Below are 24708 nucleotides of genomic sequence, written 5' to 3' on the forward strand. Positions count from 1 at the left end.
GAACTTGCAAAGTTTCAGCTTGTTCTGATCAGTAAAACAGAATTAACAAGCGCACATCGTAAGTATTTTCGAGTCATGACCGCTCGCGCAATGGAATTCGGTCGCTTATTTTATACCTTATTGTCTTCCAAACACAAACGAATCAAGATAAAATGAAACGGTTTTCACGAGCCCACTTGGTACTGCAGTCAGATAGAACTTGCAAAGTTTCAGCTTGTTCTGATCAGTAAAACAGAATTAACAAGCGCACATCGTAAGTATTTTCGAGTCATGACCGCTAGCGCAATGGAATTCGGTCGCTTATTTTATACCTTATTGTCTTCCAAACACAAACGAATCAAGATAAAATGAAACGGTTTTCACGAGCCCACTTGGTACTGCAGTCAGATAGAACTTGCAAAGTTTCAGCTTGTTCTGATCAGTAAAACAGAATTAACAAGCGCACATCGTAAGTATTTTCGAGTCATGACCGCTAGCGCAATGGAATTCGGTCGCTTATTTTATACCTTATTGTCTTCCAAACACAAACGAATCAAGATAAAATTAAACGGTTTTCACGAGCCCACTTGGTACTGCAGTCAGATAGAACTTGCAAAGTTTCAGCTTGTTCTGATCAGTAAAACAGAATTAACAAGCGCACATCGTAAGTATTTTCGAGTCATGACCGCTAGCGCATTAGAATTTGGTCGCTTATTTTATACTTTACTGTCTCCCAAACACAAACGAATTAAGATAAAATTAAACGGTTTTCACGAGCCCACTTGGTACTGCAGTCAGATAGAACTTGCAAAGTTTCAGCTTGTTCTGATCAGTAAAACAGAATTAACAAGCGCACATCGTAAGTATTTTCGAGTCATGACCGCTAGCGCATTAGAATTTGGTCGCTTATTTTATACTTTACTGTCTCCCAAACACAAACGAATCAAGATAAAATGAAACGGTTTTCACGAGCCCACTTGGTACTGCAGTCAGATAGAACTTGCAAAGTTTCAGCTTGTTCTGATCAGTAAAACAGAATTAACAAGCGCACATCGTAAGTATTTTTAAAGTTTGACCGCTCGCGCAATAGAATTCGGTCGCTTATTTTATACTTTACTGTCTCCCAAACACAAACGAATTAAGATAAAATGAAACGGTTTTCACGAGCCCACTTGGTACTGCAGTCAGATAGAACTTGCAAAGTTTCAGCTTGTTCTGATCAGTAAAACAGAATTAACAAGCGCACATCGTAAGTATTTTTAAAGTTTGACCGCTAGCGCAATAGAATTCGGTCGCTTATTTTATACTTTACTGTCTCCCAAACACAAACGAATTAAGATAAAATGAAACGGTTTTCACGATCCCACTTGGTACTGCAGTCAGATAGAACTTGCAAAGTTTCAGCTTGTTCTGATCAGTAAAACAGAATTAACAAGCGCACATCGTAAGTATTTTCGAGTCATGACCGCTCGCGCAATGGAATTCGGTCGCTTATTTTATACCTTATTGTCTTCCAAACACAAACGAATCAAGATAAAATTAAACGGTTTTCACGAGCCCACTTGGTACTGCAGTCAGATAGAACTTGCAAAGTTTCAGCTTGTTCTGATCAGTAAAACAGAATTAACAAGCGCACATCGTAAGTATTTTCGAGTCATGACCGCTAGCGCATTAGAATTTGGTCGCTTATTTTATACTTTACTGTCTCCCAAACACAAACGAATTAAGATAAAATTAAACGGTTTTCACGAGCCCACTTGGTACTGCAGTCAGATAGAACTTGCAAAGTTTCAGCTTGTTCTGATCAGTAAAACAGAATTAACAAGCGCACATCGTAAGTATTTTCGAGTCATGACCGCTAGCGCATTAGAATTTGGTCGCTTATTTTATACTTTACTGTCTCCCAAACACAAACGAATTAAGATAAAATGAAACGGTTTTCACGAGCCCACTTGGTACTGCAGTCAGATAGAACTTGCAAAGTTTCAGCTTGTTCTGATCAGTAAAACAGAATTAACAAGCGCACATCGTAAGTATTTTTAAAGTTTGACCGCTCGCGCAATAGAATTCGGTCGCTTATTTTATACTTTACTGTCTCCCAAACACAAATGAATTAAGATAAAATTAAACGGTTTTCACGAGCCCACTTGGTACTGCAGTCAGATAGAACTTGCAAAGTTTCAGCTTGTTCTGATCAGTAAAACAGAATTAACAAGCGCACATCGTAAGTATTTTCGAGTCATGACCGCTCGCGCAATGGAATTCGGTCGCTTATTTTATACCTTATTGTCTTCCAAACACAAACGAATCAAGATAAAATTAAACGGTTTTCACGAGCCCACTTGATACTGCAGTCAGATAGAACTTGCAAAGTTTCAGCTTGTTCTGATCAGTAAAACAGAATTAACAAGCGCACATCGTAAGTATTTTCGAGTCATGACCGCTAGCGCATTAGAATTTGGTCGCTTATTTTATACTTTACTGTCTCCCAAACACAAACGAATTAAGATAAAATGAAACGGTTTTTACGAGCCCACTTGGTACTGCAGTCAGATAGAACTTGCAAAGTTTCAGCTTGTTCTGATCAGTAAAACAGAATTAACAAGCGCACATCGTAAGTATTTTCGAGTCATGACCGCTAGCGCATTATAATTTGGTCGCTTATTTTATACTTTACTGTCTCCCAAACACAAACGAATTAAGATAAAATGAAACGGTTTTCACGAGCCCACTTGGTACTGCAGTCAGATAGAACTTGCAAAGTTTCAGCTTGTTCTGATCAGTAAAACAGAATTAACAAGCGCACATCGTAAGTATTTTCGAGTCATGACCGCTAGCGCATTAGAATTTGGTCGCTTATTTTATACTTTACTGTCTCCCAAACACAAACGAATTAAGATAAAATGAAACGGTTTTCACGAGCCCACTTGGTACTGCAGTCAGATAGAACTTGCAAAGTTTCAGCTTGTTCTGATCAGTAAAACAGAATTAACAAGCGCACATCGTAAGTATTTTCGAGTCATGACCGCTCGCGCATTAGAATTTGGTCGCTTATTTTATACTTTACTGTCTCCCAAACACAAACGAATTAAGATAAAATGAAACGGTTTTCACGAGCCCACTTGGTACTGCAGTCAGATAGAACTTGCAAAGTTTCAGCTTGTTCTGATCAGTAAAACAGAAATAACAAGCGTACATCGTAAGTATTTTTAAAGTTTGACCGCTCGCGCAATAAAATTTGGTCGCTTATTTTATACTCTACTGTCTCCCAAACACAAATGAAATAAGATAAAGTTAAACAGTTTTCACGGACCAAATTAGGACTACAGTCTTTTACGTGTTTTATTTTAAGTTTTCCAGTTTGAATGATGATTTTGCTTTGAAATAGTAAAACTGAGTTTGAACTGATTGCAGTAGTATTACAATTTGCTGTTCCATCTTTTTGTGTTGTTAATTTCATATCTGACACAAAGTGTTTTGATCGCAGCACTGCGTGATATTATTAAAATTCAAAATGGTCATTGTGTTGTTATTGATGCAACAAGGTATCGTGACGTCACAAAGCCTTTTATGTCACACAGGCGTTGGAAATTTGGCGGATTTTATATTTTTTGTTCCGATAGGGCCAGAGTCAGTTATCAAATACCAAAACTGCTACATATTGTATCAAATCATGTTTATGGCCCAAGGATCGGCACACAACTTTTAAAGCACTTCTTCTGTGTTGAATTCTGTCCTTCCTCAGACTATGCCAACTAGTGCAAACTGTCGTGACATTCCAATTTACCAATTAAAAACGCACCGTTAACACAACATGAAACTAACGAATTTGTTACAAGAAGTTATGCCTTCACTCGAGCGTTGAAAACTTGAAATATTATTGTACCTTGTGGATTATTACTGCAGCGTACAAAAACTCGAAACAAATTTGTTACTTGAAACGAACTTGTTACTTGAAACGAATTTGTTACAAGTAGTTATGCCTTCACTCGGGGCTGAAATCTTGAAACATTGTTGCACCTTGTGGATTATTACTGCAGCATACAAAAACTGGAAACAAATTTGTAACTGGAAACGAAAGTGTTACAAGAAGTTATGCCTTCACTCGGGTGTTGAAAACTTGAAATATTGTTGCACCTTGTGGATTATTACTGCAGCGTACAAAAACTCGAAACAAATTTGTTACTGGAAACGAAAGTGTTACAAGAAGTTATGCCTTCACTCGGGTGTTGAAAACTTGAAATATTGTTGCACCTTGTGGATTATTACTGCAGCGTACAAAAACTTGAAACGAATTTGTTACTTGAAACGAATTTGTTACTGGAAACGAATTTGTTACTGGAAACGAATTTGTTACAAGTAGTTATGCCTTCACTCGGGTGTTGAAAGCTTGAAATATTGTTGCACCTTGTGGATTATTACTGCAGCATACAAAAACTCGAAACAAATTTGGTACTTGAAACGAATTTGTTACCGGAAACGAATTTGTTACTTGAAACGAATTTGTTACAAGAAGTTATGCCTTCACTCGGGCGTTGAAAACTTGAAATATTGTTGCACCTTGTGGTTTGTTACTGCACCGTACAAAAACTCGAAACAAATTTGGTACTTGAAACGAATTTGTTACCGGAAACGAATTTGTTACTGGAAACGAATTTGTTACAAGAAGTTATGCCTTCACTCGGGCGTTGAAAACTTGAAATATTGTTGCACCTTGTGGATTATTACTGCAGCATACAAAAACTGGAAACAAATTTGTTACTTGAAACGAATTTGTTACCGGAAACAAATTTGTTAGTTGAAACGAATTTGTTACCGGAAACGAATTTGTTACTGGAAACGAATTTGTTACAAGAAGTTATGCCTTCAATCGGGCGTTGAAAACTTGAAATATTGTTGCACCTTGTGGATTATTACTGCAGCATACAAAAACTGGAAACAAATTTGTTACTTGAAACGAATTTGTTACCGGAAACAAATTTGTTACTGGAAACGAATTTGTTACTTGAAACGAATTTGTTACAAGAAGTTATGCCTTCACTCGGGCGTTGAAAACTTGAAATATTGTTGCACCTTGTGGATTATTACTGCAGCATACAAAAACTGGAAACAAATTTGGTACTTGAAACGAATTTGTTACCGGAAACAAATTTGTTACTTGAAACGAATTTGTTACTTGAAACGAATTTGTTATTGGAAACGAATTTGTTACAAGAAGTTATGCCTTCACCCAAACGTTAAAAACTTGAAATATTGTTGCACCTTGTGGATTTTTACTGCAGCATACAAAAACTGGAAACAAATTTGTTACTTGAAACGAATTTGTTACCGGAAACAAATTTGTTAGTTGAAACGAATTTGTTACCGGAAACGAATTTGTTACTTGAAACGAATTTGTTACTGGAAACGAATTTGTTACAAGAAGTTATGCCTTCACCCAAACGTTAAAAACTTGAAATATTGTTGCACCTTGTGGATTTTTACTGCAGCGTACAAAAACTGGAAACAAATTTGTTACTTGAAACGAATTTGTTACTGGAAACGAATTTGTTACAAGAAGTTATGCCTTCACTCGGGCGTTGACAACTTGAAATATTGTTGCACCTTGTGGATTATTACTGCAGCATACAAAAACTGGAAACAAATTTGTTACTTGAAACGAATTTGTTACCGGAAACAAATTTGTTACTGGAAACGAATTTGTTACTTGAAACGAATTTGTTACAAGAAGTTATGCCTTCACTCGGGCGTTGAAAACTTGAAATATTGTTGCATCTTGTGGATTATTACTGCAGCATATAAAAACTGGAAACAAATTTGTTACTTGAAACGAATTTGTTACCGGAAACAAATTTGTTACTTGAAACGAATTTGTTACTTGAAACGAATTTGTTACCGGAAACGAATTTGTTACTGGAAACGAATTTGTTACAAGAAGTTATGCCTTCACTCGGGCGTTGAAAACATGAAATATTGTTGCACCTTGTGGATTATTACTGCAGCATACAAAAACTGGAAACAAATTTGTTACTTGAAACGAATTTGTTACCGGAAACAAATTTGTTACTGGAAACGAATTTGTTACTTGAAACGAATTTGTTACAAGAAGTTATGCCTTCACTCGGGCGTTGAAAACTTGAAATATTGTTGCACCTTGTGGATTATTACTGCAGCATACAAAAACTGGAAACAAATTTGTTACTTGAAACGAATTTGTTACCGGAAACAAATTTGTTACTTGAAACAAATTTGTTACTTGAAACGAATTTGTTACTTGAAACGAATTTGTTACTGGAAACGAATTTGTTACAAGAAGTTATGCCTTCACTCGGGCGTTGAAAACTTGAAATATTGTTGCACCTTGTGGATTATTACTGCAGCATACAAAAACTGGAAACAAATTTGTTACTTGAAACGAATTTGTTACCGGAAACAAATTTGTTACTTGAAACGAATTTGTTACTTGAAACGAATTTGTTATTGGAAACGAATTTGTTACAAGAAGTTATGCCTTCACCCAAACGTTAAAAACTTGAAATATTGTTGCACCTTGTGGATTTTTACTGCAGCATACAAAAACTGGAAACAAATTTGTTACTTGAAACGAATTTGTTACCGGAAACAAATTTGTTAGTTGAAACGAATTTGTTACCGGAAACGAATTTGTTACTGGAAACGAATTTGTTACAAGAAGTTATGCCTTCACTCGGGCGTTGAAAACTTGAAATATTGTTGCACCTTGTGGATTATTATTGCAGCATACAAAAACTCGAAACAAATTTGTTACTTGAAACGAATTTGTTACCGGAAACAAATTTGTTACTGGAAACGAATTTGTTACTTGAAACGAATTTGTTACTGGAAACGAATTTGTTACAAGAAGTTATGCCTTCACCCAAACGTTAAAAACTTGAAATATTGTTGCACCTTGTGGATTTTTACTGCAGCGTACAAAAACTGGAAACAAATTTGTTACTTGAAACGAATTTGTTACTGGAAACGAATTTGTTACAAGAAGTTATGCCTTCACTCGGGCGTTGAAAACTTGAAATATTGTTGCACCTTGTGGATTATTACTGCAGCATACAAAAACTGGAAACAAATTTGTTACTTGAAACGAATTTGTTACCGGAAACAAATTTGTTACTGGAAACGAATTTGTTACTTGAAACGAATTTGTTACAAGAAGTTATGCCTTCACTCGGGCGTTGAAAACTTGAAATATTGTTGCACCTTGTGGATTATTACTGCAGCATACAAAAACTGGAAACAAATTTGTTACTTGAAACGAATTTGTTACCGGAAACAAATTTGTTACTTGAAACGAATTTGTTACTTGAAACGAATTTGTTACTTGAAACGAATTTGTTACCGGAAACGAATTTGTTACTGGAAACGAATTTGTTGCAAGAAGTTATGCCTTCACTCGGGCGTTGAAAACTTGAAATATTGTTGCACCTTGTGGATTATTACTGCAGCATACAAAAACTGGAAACAAATTTGTTACTTGAAACGAATTTGTTACCGGAAACAAATTTGTTACTGGAAACGAATTTGTTACTTGAAACGAATTTGTTACAAGAAGTTATGCCTTCACTCGGGCGTTGAAACCTTGAAATATTGTTGCACCTTGTGGATTACTACTGCAGCATACAAAAACTCGAAACAAATTTGTTACTTGAAACGAATTTGTTACTGGAAACGAATTTGTTACAAGAAGTTATGCCTTCATCCAAACGTTGAAAACTTGAAATATTGTTGCACCTTGTGGATTATTACTTCAGCATACAAAAACTCGAAACAAATTTGTTACTTGAAACGAATTTGTTACCGGAAACAAATTTGTTACTTGAAACGAATTTGTTACCGGAAACAAATTTGTTACTTGAAACGAATTTGTTACTTGAAACGAATTTGTTACTGGAAACGAATTTGTTACAAGAAGTTATGTCTTCACCCAAACGTTTTCAACTTGAAATATTGTTGCACCTTGTGGATTTTTACTGCAGCGTACAAAAACTCGAAACAAATTTGTTACTTGAAACGAATTTGTTACTGGAAACGAATTTGTTACAAGAAGTTATGCCTTCATCCAAACGTTGAAAACTTGAAATATTGTTGCACCTTGTGGATTATTACTTCAGCATACAAAAACTGGAAACAAATTTGTTACTTGAAACGAATTTGTTACCGGAAACAAATTTGTTACTGGAAACGAATTTGTTACAAGAAGTTATGCCTTCATCCAAACGTTGAAAACTTGAAATATTGTTGCCCCTTGTGGATTATTACTTCAGCATACAAAAACTCGAAACAAATTTGTTACTTGAAACGAATTTGTTACCGGAAACAAATTTGTTACTTGAAACGAATTTGTTACAAGTAGTTATGCCTTCACCCAAACGTTATAAACTTGAAATATTGTTGCACCTTGTGGATTTTTACTGCAGCGTACAAAACTCGAAACAAATTTGTTACTTGAAACGAATTTGTTACTGGAAACGAATTTGTTACAAGAAGTTATGCCTTCATCCAAACGTTGAAAACTTGAAATATTGTTGCACCTTGTGGATTATTACTTCAGCATACAAAAACTCGAAACAAATTTGTTACTTGAAACGAATTTGTTACCGGAAACAAATTTATTACTTGAAACGAATTTGTTACAAGAAGTTATGCCTTCACTCGGGCGTTGAAAACTTGAAATATTGTTGCACCTTGTGGCATATTACTGCAGCGTTCAAAAACTTGAAACAAATTTGTTACTTGAAACGAATTTGTTACTGGAAACAAATTTGTTACTGGAAATTGATTGGTGAAACTACGCTTAATATTGTGGGAATTTCGCTATGCATTTATTCACATAAAATTGATGCAGTGTGAATTTGTACTTAGAAACCCCAAGTGTATAATTTACGACATTTAAAATTTCGAAACAAATTTCGAAACATTTTTTATTTGCAATCCTCTACTGACATCTAGTAGTCAAAAGATATGTCCAAAATTTGTTTCGAAATTCGTAACGAGGTTATGGTCAAGAATATAAAAATTCGTTTCCGACCATATATACGGTTATGCTTGGAGTCCATTTTTATTGCTTTTTTATCTGTTTTGGGAAATAAAGAAGTTTTAATGGGTGGAAAGTTAGTACTACAGCTCTCTTTACACAATTCACACAAAAAATTCTTTGTAACCTTTGTTATTAAACATATTTTGCCTGATACTAATAAAACATTTTTTTAACAGTATTAACAGGTTCTGGGTCGAATTCTTGCTTTCACGTTCAATGGTTACGCCTATGTGAATATTGGTGATAAAGAAAGGTAAATCAATAGTTAAGAGTTTTTTCTGTTTTTGCTTTTAAATTTATTTGTTGGATGCGTTTTCTCAAACGTCAAACTGATTTTGTACACAGTCTTTGCATCAATTCGGTCGCTTTACAACAAAGGCCAAATGGTTTCAATAAAGAAGATCTGGACGGACCGTTGAAGTTAACACCAAATAATGTAGTCTGATTTTAATCTTGTGTAGGAAAAATAGCTTTACTAATGACAAAATTGCCAGCGATGTAAATAAAACGTATTCATTTTATTAACAAACGTTTCGACAAACACAATTGTCACCATCAGTGAAATAAGACACAGGTGGAAACAAGCGCTTATAGATACATGGAATAGATAAGGTGAAAAGTTATAAACAATTACGTCACACCGATAAAAGGTTGCAGACAGCTGGAGAAGAAAAAAACTATAAAACAGTGGTAATCAGGTGTTAAAAAGCCGCAGGGCCATAAAAGTTGTGTTAACGTTCAGCTCCGGTGCATGCTATTACTTACTGTATGCAGCCTTTTATTAGTGAGGTGTAATTAATTGATTTTTTTTCCTTTTCACCTTTTCCTTTCTGTATATATTGACGTGCACTTGGTTTAGCTGGTGCCTTATTTTACTGATGATGGCAATTGGTTGTGCCGAACCGGCTTGATCCGGTACAACGCCATTTGTACATGATACAAATTTAACCTGATTTGTACACAGTTGCAGAAAGCTTATCCTCTCGGCACCGACATTGTTGTAAGAAGTGATATTGAAAATTTATCACAAGCACCGTTCTGGAACTATCAACTTACACAGGTATTCTGCGTGTTTAATTACACACCGTAACTACAGGTACGAAGTTTTTGTATTGCGTGACTACCGTTACGTGTCGTCAGTGTAGATCAGTGGCTCATTTATGCAAAGGGAATTTGTATAAGTTAATAGTTCTCAAATTGTTGTTTAAAGTTTCGGATATTCAAAGGGTCAGAAGTCTGAGTATTTAAACACAAATAAAAATATTTCCATTCCAAAGAACTTTACTGTTAACACAAAACATCATCAATTAAGATAACAGAGGGGAGAATTCAAACTTTGCGGTCGACGTTAGTAAGAAACTACACCAATAAGGTGGAACCGCTGTTCTACACCTAAATGCCAAAAAATAAGAGCTATCATTGCTGTGAATCAGCATAAGTGCACTGTAATCTTGTGTCTAATTGTATTGAGCCCATAATAGTATCTCTCTCAGTTTCGCATTACCGAAGCCAAGTCGGAGTTAATTGCGTTTAAAACAAGCATTATCTGAATAACAAAATAATATGAATAAAAATAAAATGGTGATTGTTTAAAATGTGTTTAAAGGTTTTAGGCGCTAAGGGAAAAATTGTTCACCATAATGAATTCGTTGGAGTGACAATTCATGACATAACGAACAAAACAAACAGGACGTAAGTTTCTACTCATTCCTACAGCACGAAAATAAATATACTTAACTGAAAACTGTTTGCAGATGGTTTTTGCCGGAAGAAATGTATGAAAAAAGGACAGAGAATGCTTTTCCACCTGTTAGCAATCCGTTCCAGGTAAAATTTCATAAATAATTATTCGATTAAAATGAAAAGATACAGTTGCACAGTTTACCAAACTTGGAAAATATTCGCCTGAATATTAGTTTTAAACCGGGGGTCGAAAACTTTATTTTCCCGTAGACCATATTGTATTTTAATCGTCCCTGAATCAATAACAGCTACGGTATTGTTTGGTGACAACAAGGTGCTCTTAAATATTGATAGTAGCAAATGAAAGCAAATGAAGGCCAAAAATGTGTAGTAATTGATTTAAAAACAATTTGTTTGAAGCCCTATTTTGGACCTGCTGCTTCTCCTGCAACACCTCAATTTGGAGTGCCAAATATGATGAACGGTCGGTAAGTTTTTGCTTTACGTTGACGTAAGACAACATTTTTGTTACTAATTGTTTTTCTTTACGCATAATTAGAATGAACCCTCAGTTAGCGGGACAAGGAATGCCGCCAAACATAATGCAGGAAACACAGCACTCACCTCAATCTTCTTATGTCAAGCAGCAGTTTCCATTCAAAGTATGACATACATGACAACCATAGGGTGCAGATAGTGCACACTGTTTCGACCCAGTATCAATGTAAAACCTTTTTTGGCTCGATGCTGTTACATTGATACTGCGACACTGAGCCGACTTCACTTTGGTTCCCAAAGCAGTTGCTTGGCCATTGTGAGCCAGTTTCCTCTGTGGTGCATGCCCAGTTGTGGCATTGCACAGACTAGGTGAGGCATGGGTTTTTACTCTGTTACTCCCAACAAACAGGAGTGCGGTTGGATTGCTACACTAGCCAATACGGCCAATCTCTCGTCACCAGCTGCACTGGTGAAACCTTATAGGTCGAAACGGTGTGTACTGCCTGCAGCTTATCATTTATTGGCCCGGTGCTTTTACAAACAATTTCCTCCGATTTGTTGGGAGTATAGGGGAAAAAGCTTTACCTATTTTGTCGATGGAACAACTGGCGTCATTATTAATGTTTTAAGCAGGGTTCGCTTGTATTTTTGAATTGCAGTTTGAAGATTTGGTCGTGTTCAGGTTTGCACATCAACCATCGTTCTTCAGAACATTAGATTACTTACGACTTCCAAGGACTTTTGCCAAGGTAAATAACCCCCTAACGGAGCACATGGTAAAAATTAGAAATTTTGTAAGATCGTTTGGAGTCGGAGTGTGAAACATACTGGCTAGAAGTGAAACATAATGTATAACAGTGTGAAACATACTGGAAAAACATACTGGCTAGAATCGGAGTCGGAGTTTGTTAAAAATGCTCTTAAGTTATGTTTAGAAAAGGAGAATTTGGTAAAACTGTGTACTTTTAAATTTGAAATATCACTTGCAGTTACGGAAGGTAATAAGTTTCTCACATAGGTGATATAAATATATTTATCTATTTAAATATCCTATGGTTGGCAACAGTTCATGCAGCTATGAGTTACTACACTGAGTGTGTGTGAATTATTAGTGTGAGGAATGGTGGAGTCAGAGTTTCGTGAAGAAAATATTAGGAGTCGGAGTCAGTGTGGTTGAAGTTTTAAGAGTCGGAGTCGGAGTTGGAGTAGGTACATTTAAAATGTCTGGAGTCGGAGTTGCAGTAGGTACATTTAAAATGTATGGAGTCGGAGTTGGAGTAGGTACATTTAAAATGTCTGGAGTCGGAGTTGGAGTAGGTACATTTAAAATGTCTGGAGTCGGAGTTAAAGTAGGTACATTTAAAATGTATGGAGTCGGAGTTGGAGTAGGTACATTTAAAATGTCTGGAGTCGGAGTTGGAGTAGGTACATTTAAAATGTCTGGAGTCGGAGTTGCAGTAGGTACATTTAAAATGTATGGAGTCGGAGTTGGAGTAGGTACATTTAAAATGTCTGGAGTCGGAGTTGGAGTAGGTACATTTAAAATGTCTGGAGTCGGAGTTGAAAATGTATGGAGTCGGAGTTGGATTCGGAGTCGGTGGTAAAGTGGCCGACTCGTTATCACACATGTTTCTAAAAAAAGCATTTTATGGATTGCGCCTGAAGATTAATTGTCGTTCTTTGAATCCAGGTTTGTCAAGGTGTCGGTAAATTTCTTGGATATGAAAATGATCGCACTTGTGTTGTTGAATTTGATGGAGTATTGTAAGTTTTCATTTGTTATACCATTTGTTTTTTGTGTTTAACGACTACCCTGCGTCGAAGGATTCAAGCAAAAATTGACGATTTAATAAACGAGACATCCAAATTTCCTGTAAAGATAAATCAAAAAGTTTTTGATCAGTTTAATGCAGCTGAGAGCAAGCGCAAGAAGCTAAAGGTGATGTTGCTTGTTTTTTACATAATGTTCGCAATGTTACAAAAAAAAATTGTAGGTTGGAGATGCTGTTCAGCTGAACATTGGACCGCGGCAACTGGCAGAATACGTTCTAGATGATATCAACGTGAACCCTGAATTACAAACGGTAATGTGTTTTTGAAATGTAAATTCTTTTTTCCACAAATTTAATACACACTTGCCTTAGATGCAATATTGCGTTCGTACTACCACTAAGTCGGTTGTAACAGTTTTAAAATGACACAAACGATACTTTTGCTACAGATTAATAGTTCTCAAAGTGGGCGTATCGGGACCAGTATACACAAAGTAATGTGTTATGCTCTTGTTGTAAAAGAGGCTCTTGGAAGTAAAGAGTGATAGACGTCAGCTAGCTAAAACGTACTACAACAATAAGGAATAGTAACTCAAATGGTTATTGAAAGCAATATTTTGGTCCCAGGTTATTCTATCACCAGCAAAGCTTGTAGCATTTGATGACGACCAAGACAAAGCGTTGCTGGAGTTTGAAAATGGTGAAGTTTACAGCGTTGATCCAAACTTTGTCACTGCTCCTAGTTCTGAGCCAATCATCGATGACCAATCAGTAGGTTTTTAGACCAGTTTATAAAGTGTTCAAAAACGTAAGATTCCCGTGAATAGTTTTTAGGGTTTAGCTGTAACAAATGTGATAAGCTAAGGCACTTTTTCGCACTTTTATAGATTGTAAGACATTTTTCACAACTACTTTAAAAACAATATAAGAAAAAAATTGTATGCTTTTGTTAGCTCCTGTTTGCGCATTGGTTCCTGAAACAAAAAGAGTATAAATGTTGAAAAACTGTAAGTTGTAATTTTGTTTGTTTTATTTGGGTGGTTTTTAGCAGTAAATATGTAAATACATCAACCTAGTTAAAAGTTTAAACTATTTTACTTTACGCTTTACAGGGTGATACTTCTTCGACGCCTGCTTCGGAAAATTATGGAGGTAAATAACTTAAGTAAAGCATACGCTCGAGTAAATACCTCTACTTAAAATTTGATTCCGCTAACATCAAATTAATTCGAAGTTTAAGCTGCATTTCCAGTACATATATTTTGACTTACATTTGTAATGCCGCATACATTCGTCTCCCCGGCCGTAGGTTGTGCACCTCTGCTGTGGACGCACGGGGTAATTTATATCTAATATTCTAAGCCCAGCTACTTCCGCCTTAATCCACTGATGCCCATTATTTCACTTATTTACTACCCAAGGTCTATTGTAAGTAATATTTACCATGAAATACTTTGTAACATTTTATTGCAATATTCCAGAAAAAAAACATGTTTAGTACTCCGTTTTTAGCACATGGGCCACTTTTTCAGATTTTTTGGTAGGTGTAGGTAAAATGATTTCGAAAAAGGCCTTGATTATTCATTTACGTGTAAAATTTCTAAGACTTTGTAATGTTTATGATTAACAAAGCTTACGCTGTCTCTGCAGTGACAGATTATTCAAACCTGTTTTAATACACAGTAACATTTGATTTACCGAACACCAGCGGCGAAATTTGGACACGACCCAATCAACCTGGCCCAAGCCAAGCAGCGCCCCAACAAAGGCAAGCAGCGCCCCAACAAAGTCAAGCAGCGCCCCAACCGGCTTTTATTAAAAGTTACCCAACTATTCAATTCATGCAGCAATACTTTTCTTCTCTCCAAAGCATTAATTCTACTTTCTACGTTAGTGACCCGCAAAACTTTACCACCAACATGTATTGACCAAATTCAACTTTTAAACTTAACTATACATTGCTTTTGCTGTGAAATGATTGAACTGTAAATGTACAGCGCGTGTGTGTAGATTACAAGATCGTCAGAGTGTTACGCAAATATTGATTAGTTTGACTAATGTCCCATAGAGCTTTGGTCGAAAATCTCTGGTTTAACACAATAGGCGTAAATAGCATCACTAGTTTGAGTGTTCCATCGTGATTGGCTCGTCGTGTATTATTAAGAGCGTAATTGCTTGTGTTTCTAAAGTACAATACAGTAGTTGAGTGTGAGTTTGTTTACTTTATTGCATCGTTGTAAAATTTCGTTTGGTGTTTCGTGGAAATTATTTCAATTCAAAAAGTGTACCACGGACCAAAAAATGTTAAAAAACACCGGCGCAATACGTAAAAAACAAAAGTTGGGGTGTAGTGACTTTTTTTACCAAATCATAACGCAATACATACCGATACTTTTTAATGCTTTTACAAAAGGCATGGATAGATTATTTTGCACGTAACTATTTTATCGCAAGTTAATGCCATAGTTGTTCTCTCCCGTTTACCTTGCTGAATTAATACCTGTGTGCAGCAACCGCGTTGTTAAAAACTGCAAAAAAACATTATGATATGCAATGAACCGTTCATCAGCCTCACAAAGGATAAATAATGCAAATGCTGAATAACTTGGCGATATAAAACAAATTTAGTTCACGTGGTGACAGTAGCAAGTTAAAAACACTGCCTGTGTTAAATGTGCAACAAAACTAATTGTTTCGCGTTGTTTTGTTGGCTAGTATAAACTAGCGGTCGCATGCAAGATGATTTTTTAATGCACACCAAGTGATTTTTGAAATACAGTTTGGCAAAATTCAAACTATTCTATCGCCTTTTTTCGTTTTTTTTTATAATCTGATCTTGCCAAAAACGCAACCTACAAATACAAATCAATTAATAAAATAATACATAAATGTAAATGCAAGATAAAAATAAAAAAATAAAAATATCACATAAATGGTACAAATACAAGTCTGCCTTCTGCCTGATTGCTATTCAAATCAGCTGACTGGACCACCGTCAATTTATTACCACTTTGACAAATATAAAATAGACACACGGCCCATAACACGTTGCCGACCATATGGTATTAACGCTGCGTTTTTATGTTTAACACAAAATTCGCCTTTAAAGAGCTCGTGTGTAAAGTTTTTTTTTTGGGGGGTGCACGACAAATAATTTGTTCTAAATAAAACCTTTACGGGTCATAGGTTATATCTGATGGACCAAGAAAAGGGCGGGAAAAAGTTCTAAAACAGATCCAAGTGAAACCAACAGCAACATGCAGTTACATTAAAATTGGCAATTTTTTGGACAATGAAATAGGCAATTTTTTTGGACGCATTATTGATGTATTGAAAACTAAAGAAACATGGCTACAAAGAGGTGAAAAAGTAGTAGCTGCTTACGGATATTGCCTATCAAAATGGAGCAGCAAGTTTTCAATTTTATTCACCAGCTTTCGTTGAAAGTAAGCATTTCTCAAATAAAAAAACCTTTAAAAAAGCAAAATGATAATGTTTGAACTACAGAATTTTAAAGAAAAGGTTTTGGTAAAGATACTTTGTTATAATTACCCGACAAATATATGAGACCATCAAACTAAAACAATCAAATTTTACAAGCTAAAGTAATTTCTTCCACGTGATGTCAGTAGCAAGTTACAAAATAGTGCCTGACAATAAGTGACAAACCACATTTCAAAAAACGAGTGAAATAGGATTTTATTACACCTTTGCAGGCGAGTTTGTAATTAAATCCAAACTTTCGCAAATAAACACAAACACATAGTACGCCAGGCCCATTAAAGGCACGTATCAAACCGGTTTACCAAGCATTTTAATATGGCAAGGCACAGACTCGAAAAATCTAGCCTGCGCTGGGATTCTTTAGGGTTGATCCCAGTATGTATGTATTCATCTTAAACACGTTTGTTACTTTCAATGCAGAGTATGACCTGGAATAAGCTAATGTGTATTTTTTTGCGTTAAAAGCATGGTACCGAATGAGGCCGGTTTCCGAACTACTTCTTTGCGTGTGGCATATGTAAGAAAAAAAGTAGGGACTCGCGCTCTTGCCTGCTACTTATGCTGCACATGCCAGCTTCATAGTAAGCTATCGTCCGGTCGACTATTGTTCAGTTAAGATAAACATATACTGGAAATCTGGAATCAAAGTGTTCATCAAATATGACTTATACCACTAAGTTCAAATCTGGTATCTTGCTTAACTGCACTTTCCAAGTCAGAGATTTTCTGACTTTGTGTCACGGCCCAGTTGTACACTATTTTAACTAAAATGTAAATTTTTGTGGCCTAAAATCATAATCTCATTCATTGCAAGAAAACATGATCAAGATTTCTACTTGTGATCGTCCTCGGTTTAAATCTCGTGAAAAAGTGTGTTTGCAGCCAAAATGCCTGTACATTTACACAAAACAAGTTTTCTCTTTTCACGGAGAATACAGAACTCATAGTTGCGATATTCGACCATGCGAAACGAAAAAGTGTTTCCGCGGGGTTTTGCAAAACGCAAATGTCAGCAAAAATAATTTGTCTACGTTTTAGTGAATCAGCAAAACTGCAATGAAATCCAGACACACACTAAAAATGCTTAATGAGAAAATTGCAAGCGTATTTTCGGAGATGTTTTACCATCATTGCAAAGATTGCAAAAATATGTTTCTAACAGAACGACTAACCATCAGGTTAAGACGCAAAAACAATTTTTATTTTCTTTCAAACTGTACTTTATCTGCATAATTGCGTACACAATTATTTTATACTTTGTATTTTTGCTGCACATTTTGTTTTATCTTTACCGGTTAAAAGAAGCAACAAAATGGAATAAAATTGCGTGTTTAAAACTACATACAGGCCCTTATCTGTTCTGCCACGCGAATCGCATTTTGGTTTGGAAAATACTTTTGTTACAAAGATCATGTAAACTTTTCTGTTCAAGGTTAAGAGTTTAAAACAACTTCAACTTCAAAGATTCTCCTTTCGTGTCGTTCCAGCCAATTAGTGCAGACAAAACATTGCCCATGTGGTGAAATTTGATCTTTTTGCAACAGCAGACAATTAAAAGGCATGTTGATGCATTTAGAAACAAGAACGTTTTGAAAACTGCTTTTTGTTGATTTTCAAACATATTAGACATTACAAAGACCTTAGATCTGTCTAATTTGAATCCCTTTTGTTGCTCTCTATAGATACTGAAGATGCTTTTTAGCGAAATTATTTGTTCTTTACAACACCGACAACTGATTTTGACCTGGAAATAAACAAGTATTTCGTACACACAAAAATTGGTTTCAGAATTTGTTACCTACTGATAACAAGAAAACATACACTATTTGTCATTAATTAGCATTATCCTTACATATTGGCTCAAAATTATTCTATATTAAAACCAGAAATATAAGTTTTGTGAAATTGGTATTACAGTAAAAACCAATGGACAGTCAAAAAAATAAATGCGTGCAAGTTGTTGTTGACTACAAAAAGTCCGCTAGCAATCCAATTTAGGCAAAGACAAAATGTTTGCTGAACTTGCGAAATTATTTTCTATTGCTCGTACAGCGTTTGCAGGTTTTGTACGAAAAAGGCAAGCCAGGTTATATTGGCTTCACCATATTCTACAGTAGCCTTTTGAACAGCCAGAAACCTAGGGCTTAAGCTGTATGCAAGGCTGTGTTTGTTTCGTGTTTAAGTTTAGGTAACAATTGGCCAACTTTAGATTTAGAAATGCAGTATGAAGGCATGAATATTTACTGGAAAATTTCGTGCAGTCACTCATGGTGCTTGTTGCATTCACGACTTTGTACCAACTTTGATTAGGGCCAGATTCTTATAGTAAAACAGTTTATTTTACAAACTTATCATTCAACTGGTGTGATGCTAAACCAAAATACTAGTTGTTTTTAAAAACTTGTATTTTGCTAAATATGCAACTTAGTGGAGGAAACGCTTGTTTAGTATTTTCTATGAAAAGGATTAGCCAAAAATCAAATTGGTTTAGTGGAAAGATAAATAGTAAATTTTTTTTTCCAAAAGATTTCGGATATTTTGTTACAATCAGTAATAATTAACTAAAACCTTAGATCAATTAGCTTGAAAGAATTTACATTTAATTTATCAATTTAAATCCTAATGGATCAAGAAAAGCCAACAAAGATCTCCCCCCAAGATGGTCTTCCAGTAAGTACGTCTTTTTCAGTTCGCGCCCGTTTGTGCAGATTAACCTAAATTTTTGTTTCGGCCTTGTCTAATAAACAAGAACAATCGACGAATCTCAAGCACCGTTGCCTGAATCGACACTTCACGGCAAATCCCAGCTATTCATATATGTCTTAACTGATTACTGATCGATCTGGCGATCCCCCACTACAAAGCTGACATGTGCAGCATACGAGGCAGGCAACGGTGCTTGTGATTCAACTTAAGGCGGATTTTCCACGGAGCCTGTGTAGATCAGTTGCTAAAGGCTCCTGTCGTAGGTTCGAATCCCACCGCAGGCTAGATGTATCTTGTCTGCGCCTTGCTATATGGTGAAAGTTTGGTGACCGGCAAATCGGTATGACGCATTCAATAGGCCGAAAGTAAACAAGAACAATATTATAATCTTGCTTTACATTTTAGAACCGCAGTAAGTATGAGAATAAAACAATAATACAGTCGTAATACTACATTCGGGTTGGCCTGGTTTAGAGCGAGGTTTGAAATTTCAGCTTGTCAACTCGTTATCGTATGTTCAATGTGGCAAGTTTCAACAAGCCTAAAGTATAACTAAAACCGTGATTTTTTTGCAGGGAAATTCAAGGTTTGGTGCCTTTTCCCTTCTCATGACCGGTTTCATGTCGTTTTATGCTCTCGCTTACCACTATACTTCGCTGGGCCCGTTGATACCGATTATACGAGATATCTACAATTCTACTTACTTCGTAAGAACAAAACTTTTATACTGCTACTGCTCTTTCCTAACACGGGTGGTTAGTTTTAAATAAGTGATTTTAGTTTGTCAATACTTATTCTAAAATTAGATTAACTAAATTAACAACACCATTTACTATTCTATAAACTCTGGTAATAACAGAGATGCCAAAATATAAAAATTACTTAAAAACAGTTGAAAATATTATTCCCTACACTTATTTTATATGGGTCCCATATTAGCCACCGTCTTTTATAACATTAGTTGTTTCTGGAGGCAGAAACTTATGGGTCCTCGCACATGCAAATTGAAAATAATGCATTTCAAGAGATAACCATCAGTAAGTTTGGTGTTGTAAGGTGAAACACAGTGTTTGCTGATTTTTCCTTTTTTTAGTTTATTTCCATTTTTACATTAGCAGTGGAATGGATTATCTCTGCTAATGTTTCCTGTTGTAAACAAAACAAGATACCTTGGTGGGATTTGAACCCACAGACTTGCGAGCCCAGGCAATGTAAACTATTCGTCTCACCACATTATGCGACTTACACATTTAGAGTTTTGGTGTTAGTAGAAGATTGTGCAAAAGTATAGTCACAATTAAAACCAAAAGCCTGTAGCTAGTACTTAACTGGTTGCTTAAAGTCTTTAAAACCCCGAAAATTTTTTTACTGGTATCAAACAAAAATTCGTTTATTATATATCTCTTACATGTAACTTTCTGCAATTTTAAACTTGGTTTAGATTTTATAAGAATCAAAAGAATTAACGAAATATAAACCGCGGTCTGTTTTTTTTAATTTTTTTTTCATGTGGTACTGACTTCGCGTGCCAACATATTTTTGAGTAGGCCTAATAATGGTTTGTGGCAGCTGCTATCAATCGTAAACAACAAGCAGACAGGTTTGTGAGTGTAGACTGGACTTGAAGGCTATTGAATGGCAAAAAATGTAAACAAGCAATGTAACAGTTTAATTTAGTACTTTTTGGCACGCGTGCCAGGGGTTGCCGACCGCTGCATTAAAATGAACTTACTGGGTAGTTTGACAAATATTTCACGTTTTGCAAAAATCCTAATTGACTTGGCAGTGTCGTCATTGTCATATACCTAATTGAAATAAAATAGTTTTTACCAGAGTTGTAAACGGGCCTGAAACTGGAGCCCAAATCCGGCCCGAACCCGAATCGTTTTTGGGAAGGCCATTTAGGTTCGAAGGTTTGATTAACACGCCTATACTTTGACAAAATACCAAGACAACGAACACAGTAGACAATTAAACAAGGCGTTTCAAGGCTGTTTGACATTAAGTTTAAGTCCAGCAACTGGCTAATTACCTGGTAAAATTTAATAAAAAAAAACACTCACACAGAGTGTAAAGTCAGGCTCAAATCAAGCCCGTTTTATTTTTCAAAAAAAACGAACCCGGCCCGAACCCAGCCCGAAAATCCCGGCCCGACTTATACAACTTGGTCGGATTTTGTTTTCATATTCTTAACACATCCTTTTTTTTTCTTTATCAGAACCGAAATGGTGTTCCTATGCCTGAAGAGACTTGGCTACTTCTACTTTCAATCACTTTCTCTTCCATGATAATTGGATCTTTCGTTGGGGGAAGTAGCAGCAAGATTATGCTGACTTATCTGACAAGGAAACATTTCCTTCAGTTGTCCCATGCGGTTAATATTGTAGGAGTTCTCATGGTTTCTCTAGTTGGAAGTTTAACTGGCTCCTATGAAGCTATTATCATAGGACGTTTCATTGTGGGACTTCCAAATGGAGTCTATTACTGTAAGTCGGTGTTGTAAAATGACAAACTATTCATAAAATGTCCGAAATTACCTAAACAGTGTATCTCAAGATGGTTAGGTTTTGGTTGAATTTTGCCACAAAATATGTAAATTATTGAACACAGTATCTCAAAAACTTTTGTATGCCATTGGATAGCAAAGAAATAGTTCACAAACTAACAGACTAATACACTCTTGTCGAAATACACAGCATTTATTGAAAAACAATCAAACACTGAATTCAACTTGTTTGCGTAGATAGCGTACTCGTCTAATATTGCAATCAGTTGACCTCAGTGTATTCAGTAAGCTCAAGTACATGCATAGTTACATAAACTATCTATGCTGCGCACAAACTGATGTGTGGTCACAGCATGCACATCCAATCTTGCTCACAGTGGTCCTCAGTGTTCCTAGGGCCTTGTGTGTACGCTCAGAATGGTCAAAATCCATGCTACGGATAAACTAGTGTGCGGCCACACAGGCACATCTAATCATGCTCACAGTGACCTGGGTGTAATCGCGGTGTAAATCGGTGTATGCTCAGGCTCATGAAAGCGTATACTTCGCATAAACTAGTGTGTGGTCAAATCGTGTATATCGAATGTTGCTTACAATGGTCCTCAGTGTACTGAAAATGATGAACATATATATCTTTTCAGCTCTTATTCCTTTGATGATGGTGGAAATGAGCTGCAAGGAGAAAAGCGCAGTCTGGAACAGCAGTGCGTCAATTGCTGTTGCTTTTGGGTTGTTCTGCGGGCCAGTTTTGACCCACCAAAAGGTAAATGCGGTTTTTCATCAAAGCTTAATACCTAATTAATCGGCTTACAAAACCGATGTAGTTGGTTAATCTTATGGCAAATATTTAAAATCGTGAGAAAAATGTCTCGTTTAAAGTTACCTAACTTATTTTGTCTCCGTTGTTTTGCCTCGGTGGTTCCCATAAAGTCCCACCCCCAGTCGTGTTCAAAGTGTATGTAAAACACAAGTTGTCCAACCGATTGTTACGCAATAAAGCCTAAGAAGCCATTTTGTGTCCTAAGTGATACAGCGGGTATAGGAAAATAACACATAAATTGTCTGATTTTTACAAACTGTAGAGCTCAAACGCAAATGTGATTCGCCAAATTCAATAAAAATATCGGATGTTAACATTTCAGCGTAATATTACAAGCTAAATTGCCTTTTTTTATAAAAAATTGGCGCTTATTTTTTTATGTAAACTTTAAATATTTGCATTCAGCGTGCATTTTTACGCTTAATTGTTAGAACCAAAAAGTTTCATTCGATTTGGTCTGTCAAATTCGCGCTAAAACCCATCACGTGTTTGCCCACAACGCAAAAACCTTTCTTGTGAGCCCCAGTTACATAACGTTTTATACTGCGGTGTAGCAGAAACGCTTTCAGTCACTATAAACCAATTTTATCTTACACTTTATGTTCTCCACAACGTTTCAACGTTGCGCTGCAACGTTTTTTCGGCTTGTGATTGTTTTAATATCATCGTGTTTTCTTCTGACCAGTGGGATAAACTGAACGGAATTCAATTCAACTTTTTTATCTAAAAAACATTGTTTTGCAGACTTTAGGAACGCCAGCTCTTTGGCCTATTGCTCTCGCCTTTCCAGCCCTTCCATCGATTTGTTATTTGATTTCGAGTTTTTGGATTCCTGAGACACCTTACTATCTCGTGCGTGAAACGAGAACTCAAGACGCAATGGATGCTCTTCGAAAATTGAGAGACGGCAATGACGTAAGAGAGTATGACGTCATTCGGTTATGCAACATAAAGTTTCAAAACAAGCCTAAAGTAGTGGCATTTTGTTTTGGTAATCTTTTCTTATATCTGCAGAGCGAACTTAAACAAGAAATGAATGTAATTGAAGCCGAAGTAAATACGAGTACCACTGTGGTCACGGTAAAAGAAATGTTCTCAACCCGGCAGTACAGGTATGAGTAAATCGAGTACATCGGGTTTATTGAGTTCATTTAAGTTTAAGTAATCGAGTAAATCGAGTAAATCGAGTCAATCGAGTCAATCGAGTCAATCGAGTCAATCGAGTAAATCGAGTCAATCGAATCAATCGAGTCAATCGAGTCAATCGAGTCAATCGAGTCAATCGAGTCAATCGAGTAAATCGAGTAAGTCGAGTAAATCGAGTAAATCGAGTAAATCGAGTAAATCGAGTAAATCGAGTAAATCGAGTAAATCGAGTAAGTCGAGTAAATCGAGTAAATCGAGTAAATCGAGTAAATCGAGTAAATCGAGTAAATCGAGTAAATCGAGTAAATCGAGTAAATCGAGTAAATCGAGTAAATCGAGTAAATCGAGTAAATCGAGTAAATCGAGTAAATCGAGTAAATCGAGTAAATCGAGTAAATCGAGTAAATCGAGTAAATCGAGTAAATCGAGTAAATCGAGTAAACTGAGAGACTTGAATCACTCCAGCCAATCGAGTCAATGGCGTACATTTAGGAATTTAATTAGATGGTGAAAAAGAATGGAATCTACAATATTTTATTTACAGGAGACAGTTGTTAGCAGTTGCGGGAGTGTATGCAGGTTTTATGTTGAATGGAGTCAACCATTTGCTGTTCTACACCGACCAACTCTTCCTAGCAGCAAATATTACTCCAGAACATGTTACAACTGCGAGTATCGGTGTTTATGGAATCCAATTTGTGCTTGGATTTGCGGGGGTAAGATAAAATGCACGAAAAACTGCCAAAGTTACTTACCGATAACTTACTTTGATGTGGCCCATTTTTTGCGACAATATACCAGTTAAATCACAGTACGGCATGCCCTTTGAAGGCGTTATACCAAATCGTTCACCTGGCATTCCCAAAATGCAAGGCATAGGCTTGAAAAACCTCGGGTCCCGGAAAAACTTATGTCGTGGGTTCAATTCCTACCACAGGCTAGATGTTTCTAGCCTACGCCTTGTCTTATGGGAATGCTTGGTGTCCCGCGGATTCAGTACAACGCCTTCAATGGACTGACGTAC

The 24708-nt window shown here is 36.1% G+C and overlaps 1 protein-coding gene across 1 annotated transcript; it reads left to right on the forward strand.

Moving 5' to 3' along the window:
• Positions 1–9896: 9896 nt before the first annotated feature.
• On the forward strand, positions 9897–15733 carry LOC145218411 (uncharacterized). The gene is made up of 12 exons (XM_080085825.1): positions 9897–10109; positions 10656–10741; positions 10804–10876; positions 11153–11220; positions 11292–11394; positions 11890–11979; positions 12921–12994; positions 13055–13169; positions 13225–13314; positions 13630–13773; positions 14115–14154; positions 14686–15733. The coding sequence occupies exons 3-12, from the start codon at positions 10823–10825 to the stop codon at positions 14928–14930; spliced, it is 1023 nt and encodes a 340-aa protein (XP_079941951.1). The 5' UTR covers positions 9897–10109; positions 10656–10741; positions 10804–10822; the 3' UTR covers positions 14931–15733.
• The last annotated feature ends 8975 nt before the right edge of the window (positions 15734–24708 follow it).

This window comes from Phallusia mammillata, chromosome 3, assembly GCF_965637545.1.
Source record: "Phallusia mammillata chromosome 3, kaPhaMamm4.hap1.1, whole genome shotgun sequence".
Classification (NCBI taxonomy): domain Eukaryota; kingdom Metazoa; phylum Chordata; class Ascidiacea; order Phlebobranchia; family Ascidiidae; genus Phallusia; species Phallusia mammillata.

Excerpts from the sequence above, each read along its gene's own strand:
- LOC145218411 (XM_080085825.1), top strand. The coding sequence starts at position 10,823 with ATGTATGAAAAAAGGACAGAGAATGCTTTTCCACCTGTTAGCAATCCG. Across the intron at positions 11,221-11,291 it reads CCAAATATGATGAACGGTCG|AATGAACCCTCAGTTAGCGG; the intron begins GTAAGTTTTTGC and ends ACGCATAATTAG. Across the intron at positions 11,980-12,920 it reads TTCCAAGGACTTTTGCCAAG|GTTTGTCAAGGTGTCGGTAA; the intron begins GTAAATAACCCC and ends CTTTGAATCCAG.